This window comes from Morone saxatilis, unplaced genomic scaffold (assembly GCF_004916995.1).
Source record: "Morone saxatilis isolate NCDOM2014 unplaced genomic scaffold, NCSU_SB_2.0 Contig22, whole genome shotgun sequence".
NCBI lineage: Eukaryota > Metazoa > Chordata > Actinopteri > Moronidae > Morone > Morone saxatilis.
The window spans coordinates 22067266-22075507 of NW_023339785.1; the positions used below are offsets into that span (position 1 = coordinate 22067266).

The 8242-nt window shown below is 38.0% G+C and overlaps 1 protein-coding gene across 1 annotated transcript in view; it reads right to left on the minus strand.

Moving 5' to 3' along the window:
* Positions 1-7640, minus strand: part of LOC118333385 (AF4/FMR2 family member 2-like) — a 69999-nt gene extending 62359 nt beyond the window's left edge. Inside the window, exons 1-3 of the mRNA XM_035668992.1 lie at positions 7557-7640; positions 5356-5392; positions 3222-3282 (exon numbers count right to left, since the gene is read on the minus strand). Of these exons, the coding sequence (XP_035524885.1) occupies positions 3222-3282; positions 5356-5392; positions 7557-7640 (182 nt within the window). The remainder of the gene's footprint in view (positions 1-3221; positions 3283-5355; positions 5393-7556) is intronic.
* Between the last annotated feature and the right edge of the window lie 602 nt (positions 7641-8242).

Genomic DNA, 8242 nt, shown 5'->3' on the forward strand with positions numbered 1-8242 from the left:
AGTAAAAAACCACAACAGATAACATAATAACACAAATACTAGCAGCAGTTGCACATGGGCAATAGATTGCTTCATCAAATTAGGTTTGGTTTGAACTATTTGACTTTTTTCTAACCTTTGCCATTTTCCTTGTGAGTAACTGGATCATTTTTCCCCATTTAAAGGGTGAAAAACATATGCAATGAGTAACAAATGAGTAACGATGGCTCTAGAGTAGACAGTGTCACAAGCCAAAAAGGTTAGGAGCAACTGGTCTGAATAGAGGTTGAATATTACTACTGTGGTTCATTAATCTGTAGTAGACATTTGAACAGAGACTGAAGTTCAACAAGCTCTTGAAGTCTTCTTGAAAGTCTGTCAATTTCAGTGTACTCCCACAGACTGTTTTTGTGAAGCACTAATGTACACAAACACATGTGTGTGTAAAGTTGCTGTGTTGGATGTTTGTTTCAGAAATTGATTGTATGAGTTATGAGAGACTGCAATACTTTTTATTTTGGCAAACACCCAAAACATTGGATTTGTATGTTTGATGTTATGTGGTCAGATCAGATTTTTGCTTTCAGTTTGATTTTTTTAGCTGAGGCCTCGCTGGCTGCTCACTCCTATTGTGCCTTATTTTTGAAGGAAGATAAATATTTGTACTGTAAAAAGATCTATGTGTTAACACGAATACACTGTAAATAATTATGAGCTGGTTTAACAACAAACTGTAAAAAAATAATGGTCTCAGGAGAATTTAAACAATGCCTGTTGGAAAATCTGCTCGTATGCTAATCAATGTTTCTTTAGATACTTGTTGATTGTACTCTAGTACGTTCATCATTTCAAGTCAAAAGACTTCAAGTTAGAAGAAAACATGTTTATGCGTTCTGAAGTGGTCTTAAAATAAAAACTATGAATGTTAAGTTTAATGAAATTAACTTTAAATGAATAAAACTTGTATATTTACATTAAGTTAATAAGAAAAGAGTAGTTGATTCCTCAAATTCCTTTTTTCCAAAGCAACTTGTGCATTCACATGCTAACTTGTATTATACTATTAAAATATAACAACATCACAACAACACTTGGCTGCTTATTGATCTTCTTTGACCGCGCAGGTAAATCATGTTTTGACAGTATTCTTTACACACTGAGCCAAACAGAGGACAGAGCTCATAACCCCAGGCAGTGTTAGTGCCTTGCTCTATCTAGGATGCTACACTGTAAAGTCCAGCACTACTGTTAGAGAGCTCAGTGATAATAAAAGCAAGAACTCCGGAGTTATCTGGGTTTCCGTTGCTGCCAGCAGGTGAGACACTGCTCACTAAGCAAACACAAAAGCCAGTTTGACTAGACAAGAGTCTTCTTCGCTTCTTCCGCTCTGTTACATAAATGCAGTTGTCTCACCATCATGAGAATGGATCAGAGCGTAATGAATCTCCTGCAGGAGGAGGGTACAATATGCTCTCTGCTCTAATGAAAGAAACAAATTAACCACCACAAATTCTCTTGCTTTTGTTCCTAATATACCATTACGATACAGAGCCTATTTGAGAGGGATTACTGTTGGATGAGTTTTCTGTAATGGTCGGACATAGTAAACATTCAGCAAAGAATATAGCAATTAGCCTCAACAGCACAATTACTCTTGAATAAGACAAGGTAGGCCTATTCATTATCCCCAACATTTTACGCTGTTGAGCATCACAGCAAAAACAGACAATAGCCTAATGGCAGCAGTAAACGAGGCATTGTTTTTAACCAATAACAATTATTTCACCCTAATAAACAAAGCAGCATTTATTCTTGAATACAAGATGGGAAAAAATTACACCTCAGGGCAAACAATAGTAATCAAACAAAATAGGCTTATCGGCTTTGGAAGCAAAATAGTGTATTAAGCCACAAGAAGCACTACAGCTCTAGCAGACATCATCCTAATGGAGATATAATTAACTATTTAACTACATATGTAAAGAGAAGGAAATGAGAGTTTACATGCAGACCTGGAACTTTAATCAAACCAGCTGAATTACTACCAGCTATAAACTGCCTTGATGTATTCTTAACTTGCACTATTTTTGCATCATTTTTGGGCCATCAAGTCTTTTTCATTTTCAGAAGCTCCCTTTTGACACCATGCTTGCCACGTTTTATCTCCTTTTTTAAATGAGCTTTCATCAAATGAATAAATAATTCATGCCACTTAGCGCTCGAAAACTCTCATTAGAGGTAGTAACACCGGAGATGTCATATTGAACTAATGTTTAAGTGATAATACAGACAGTGGATAGGACAAAAATCATTTTCCTCACGTGAATTAAGAAATTAAACAAGATGTTGCAGAACATTATGATGAACACAAAAACAAATAGGTTTTTGTTTTGGGTCACACTTGTGTCTGGAAGAGGATTAAAATAATATTCTGATACTACAAATAGATTAATTTACTCCTGTTTGGTAAGCACCTGCGTCATCTGTTCTAAATGCTGGTATTTAACATAGATAATTGACTGTTCACTAAGCCCCACCAAACTTAGCTTTTGTTGCTACTTGTAAGCTTTCCATTCTTGCATGGTAGGCCATGTGCTTGAAAGAAAAGGGTGAAGCGAGTGAATTGCAATCTACAACTACACCACTAGAGTGCCACTAAATCCTACACACTGGAACTTTAAACAGTATGTTTCCCTTTTAATGTTGCAAGACAAAATGCTCTTAGTATGAAGACTAACCAGTGTTTGGCCAACCTTATGTTACCTTGTTTTGGGATTTTGGGAAGGCTACAGACCTTCCTAGTTACTGTAAGCTATGATTGGACAATCAATGTTCGGGGGAGGCATTAAGCAAAACTGTCAATTTCTAAAACAAAATCATTCCGCTTGTTGTGGTCAAGCACAGGATGAACAGGGGTCGTGAGACTGATTTACAAGCCAAGATTTCTGCCTTTCCAATCTCCCCCTGCCATGAATCCTGCTGTACAGCTCCGTGAGTGAAGTGGAGTGGGCTGCAGCCAGAGATGTTGCAATATGCTCCTGGCTCACGTTAAATTAATGTAGCTGCACTTTCCCGCTCTGATCCACACAATCTTTTTTTCCTCCTACCACCAGTGAATTTCATCCAAGAGTCAAGCTTAATTTTACCTTGAGGCAAACGCAGCAGCAGCGGGTCAGAAATTCTCTGTTTATGTGTGTGTGTGTGTGTGTGTGTGTGTCAGAGAGAGAGATAGAGATACTCACGACTTCTGTGGTGCAGTTGGTGGTTTAGCAGCAGGCTTGTTAGCTGATACAGTACATCGCTCTGAAACACAACAGAGGACATTCAAGTATCACTGTTTAGCATGTGTCTTGGGTTGATAGTGATTACTGTTTGACAAGGAGCCAGACTCAAATCACTGTAGATGGCTATTAGTATTGTCACACTGGAAAACATGACAATGCTCGAGTGTTATTTAATTAATGTGCTTTTGCTTTGCTTTGGTAACAGGAGTTTGGGTAACAACACAAAGCAAATGTCCCTTTACAATAAAAGTCAAACTGCCTGACAGCCACTGGAGGTGATGATTTATTTTCCAATACGGATACACAGACTTTTATAACACAACCCTTTCATTGTATTTTATATTCTAGTCAGCTGTGTTTCTTCTTTTCATATCAGAGAGGAAAGCCTGCCAGTTGGAAAACATTCCAGCTTTATATACATCACAAACATCTCAAAAACACTACAAGATGGGGGTTAACAGAGGAGCACCAGTTCAGAGGAGCTTTTGATGATCTGATGTGAGCCAGAACTACTGTGACATATTAAATCCAGTATTGGGCAATGATATATTGTATATCATGAGACAAACAAGCTTCTATCGACTTGGCTTGGATTTTTATGCACATTTATTCATGTATATGTGGAAACCAGACAACAAAAATATATTCCAGCGCACACCAGGATACCAGGATTGAAACAGCAGCGGAACAACGTGTAATTCACTCCTTGCTGTCTGGTCTGCTTTGTTGTCTGGTTTATTTTGGTTTGCTCTGCACCAGCTGGCACTCAGAAGAGAAGCCCTGCTGTGTACGGGTTTTTCTACTTATATTATGTATCACATATTTATGTATGTGTGTTTAGGTAGCAGTCCCCTCAATATATGCTGTTGTATTGGACAGTTGTGGGCAATGTTGCAAATCAATGAGCAGGTTTATGGCAATATTGGATATTTGCAGGAATATGACAAATTATCTTTAGTGTTAAGGCCAAATCTGTGAAAAAAGATCCCCTTTTTTCTTGTTGGAGAAATTTGAAATTTGAAAGTTGTCAGCCAGGGAGGGACTAATGAAAATATGCTGATGAGTTGCATTATGGAAGGTATAGGATCCAGTATATCTTGAGCTTGCGCAGGTCTAAGGACTAATAACCTCCTTACACCTGGTATTAACATGATCCATATCTGGAGATATTATCTGGATAATCAGATCTACAGGCCTTTGCATTTAGACTTGTTATTAATAAGCATTTCCATGACCTCAGTTCGGTCTGAATGGATCTCGTTGGCGGACTCGGCCATGAACAGGCTCTTTCATTCTTCAATCACTGTGGTTGTCTAGATAGGATATTCAGATATAGATCATATGTGAATGCCAAGTGTAAATAGTATCTAAAAGATTAACAAATGATTTCTTTTGAGTCTTTGAGTCTATAATACAAATCTACTAATAAATCTACTAATAAAATTAGGGTCATCTATTTTGTTGCAGTCAGAAATTGAGCAACATCTGATAAAAATTAAAAACATCAAAGTCATTGTTAGAACTGTGATGGTATTATTAGGTACTTATATCGGAACTTGGTATCGGCAAGTACGCAAACATAAATACTCATACTATTTGTATTTCTTTTGGTATTTATCAATGAATTACATAAACTGTGACAGAACAAACACAAGCATCTGATAAAAAGTCTGTACTCCACTCACCACTTGAGTGTGAGCTCAGTAATAAATGATTCAGATGTGTAATTGTACATGAATTTCAGCAAATCACAGTTTGGTCTATTTCAGAACCCACATCTAAATGCTGAGCGACAAAGTCTGTGTCCCGTGTGTGAGCATCCTGCTGCTGTTGATAATGAAAAGCATGGACTCCACAATCAATCAAACCAATTGAGCTGCGTGTGTACAATCACGTTTGCCTTATTATTTGTTTAGATGAACACAGAAAGATCAAATCTGACGTTTTCAGACTGTAGTGCTCCCATGGCTATGCATTCATTCGAACATCGGCTGCTTTTCTCACATTTCTTGTGGGTGGTATTGCCTTTATGGCCTCACCAGTGTTAATTATCACAGAGCTAGTAGGTGAGTGTTGATGCTGGGAAACTTACTCTGGGTGTTGTAGCCTGAGGTCACATGCTGTGACTCCTAGAGAGAGGGCGAGAGGAGGAGAGAAAGCCAGAGGGCGATGAGTTGAATGAATAAACCAACAGATGTCATTATTGATTTCACAGCAGCACAACGATGCCATTACACAAAATTCAGATCCTCTCATCTCCCCGCGTCGACGCTCCACCTCATTCTTAAAACTCTCTGGCAGGATTAGTGCGACGCTGGGGGCTGAAAACGCTGCAACAGTCTTTCCTAATTCATTAACTACCGGGTCAGATTTACTGCCTCTGTGTTTACATTGCTATTTCTTTTGACATCACCATCAGTGTGACGTTTTGCATATTAAAAGTGATTCATAAAAGCACTGTGCAGTGGAAAAAATACACCTGCTGTTTCAGTCAGAATATTACTGCCATTTTGGAGATAAATGCTGAATATAACACTTAATGTGACAAACATCCCTACTGTTTACATCACAAGGTGGCAAAAAGGGTTTTTTTGTAGGAGCAGGAGAAAGTTTTACCATATCTATCTTCTGAAGTGGCAATTTTTTAGTCCTTGCTTTTATTGTGGCTCAGTCTTTGTTGATTACTGTTGTCATGTTTCTGCACTTCACTTGTCAAACACCACCTGTCAGACAAATAGCGTGGGTGGTGCTGCAATGTCATTTCCTTGAAAATTTCTCGTGAAGTTCGGCTTTCTGTAAGTGACGTTCTTTTCTTTGAGTGTTGAGTGCCATGGTTCCTATCATTGTTCATGTTAAAAACCGACTTAATTTCCTTTTTCTTACGAACAGGAAATATTTAGTTGAACGCCACAGCCTGTTTCTCAGGAAACAAGAGAACAGCGACCAGCAAGATAGCTAGACAGACAGACAGTGTCCCCAATTCTTCCTCCCCCTGATTCTGTCGGTACCCAAACATTTAATGTAAAAAATACAGACTTCAGAGATGAAGTGGCTCTATTCAGGACCACTTCCTCACAGGAAGTAAATTAAACATGCAATACTTAATTAACAATTTAATTTCATTGGCCGTCACTTGTGCCACTGCGCAGGATGAGGCAACAGTAATCTGATTCAATCATAGCAATCACTGCCGCAGTGAATTTATGAATCAGATCTAATTAGCAGGCTGAAGATTCTCAGTGACAGACTGCAGTTAGTTTTATGATGAGCTACCAATAAGTGTGGAGTTTAAGTGAAGCTTTTTCAACTGTGTCACATCTTTTTCCACCAGAGTCATGCACAAATAAAGGGAAGAGATGTAGAACACGATGAACAACTTTTAAAGGTCCAAAATGTAATATTTAGAATCAGAATCAGAATCATCTTTATTTCTTTTCTTTTAATGACAGAAATTGAAACATAATGTGCATAACTATGTTTTCATTAGTGTATAATCACCTAAATAAAGTAACTGTTGTGTTTTCATTACCTTAGAATGAGCAGAGGTGGTAAAAGTACACACATTCCTTAAGTAGAAATACTGATTCAACTTATTTTACTCAAGTAACAGTGAAAAAGTACAGGCTCTGAAATGTACTCAAACTAAAAAAGTAAAAAGTACTTCTCTAAAGGACATTTCTACCGGCTGTTTCTCTGCAAAGCTACCTGAAACTTCTCTTGTCTGCTTTGTTGTTACATATTTTATGTTGTTTTCGTCTGTAATGTGTGATATGCACCAGTCTTAATGATTGATAATTCCCCTCAAATGCATTAAAACTAAAAGTAACGAGCCTGTTTTTCTGTTATGTATGGAGTGTAAGAAGTAGTAAGTACAGATATTTGTGTAAAAATGTAGGGGGTAAAAGTAAAAAGTTGTCAGAACTATTATATATTAAATATTACATTTCCACTAGCCCAGAAGGACAAACCAAACACTGGCTCTAGATAGAGCTGTTCACTTTTTGGTTTGCATCCAAAATTAATTAGCACTTTTAAATGACCAGTGTGTAGGATTTAGTGGCATTTTGCCTTTTGGAATTTGCAACTACATGAACACTGCTAGTGTATTTGACAACCTGGGAATGAGAACAGGCTCCAGAGTGTGTACAAGCACAATCATTTCTTTGTTTGGGTGATAATACACTCAATTATGAAAACATACCTAAGAATACTATATTCCATTTCTGCCAACAGATCCTCCTAAATGTTACACACTGGACCTGGAACTGCAGTGGGACAAAGACTCATACTAACCTTGTTGGGGATGGGGAACTTGGTCTGATCAGCTTTCCCAGGAGTGTGTATGGCTGTGAGAGGAGGAGGCCAGGAATGGGTCATCTCCTAAAAACACACACATTTGTATAACATTAATACAAATAATTGGACATTTTAGCCTTTCTGGCTGGAAAAGTCTAAACTAAATAAAGCATACAACTCACGGTAAATGTAAGTTTTTCCCTCATGTGGAAAGTACCTTGTGAATAACAATGATGACTAAAGTTGAGCAAATTTGAGCAAAGGGACTGCTTACACTACATCTTTAATGCAGAGGAGTGGAGTCAGCATTCAATCAAGGTTATGCTGAAGAGTCCCCCATCAGAGAGGACTTTAATATAACTTAAAGTATAAACTGAGAGGAGCATGGGGAGTTGGTGGCACACCAGGGATCAGTGTACTGAGAGTGAACTAAGTGCAGAGTTGTTGAATTACCAAAATAAAAGCTGACTCCAGTTGGTTGCAATGCAGCTGAGCAGCACAGCAGCAGCAGCAGCATCCCCTTTCAATTATTCTAATCACACAGTCTTCTCAGTTGAATTCCAGTCTCAATATGTAGAAGCTTAAATTAGTTAACAAGATAAACATATGTGTGTGTGTGTGTGTGTGTGTGTGTGTGTGTGTGCGTACAGCAGCTATAATCTGTTAGGTATTGGCTGTTTCTC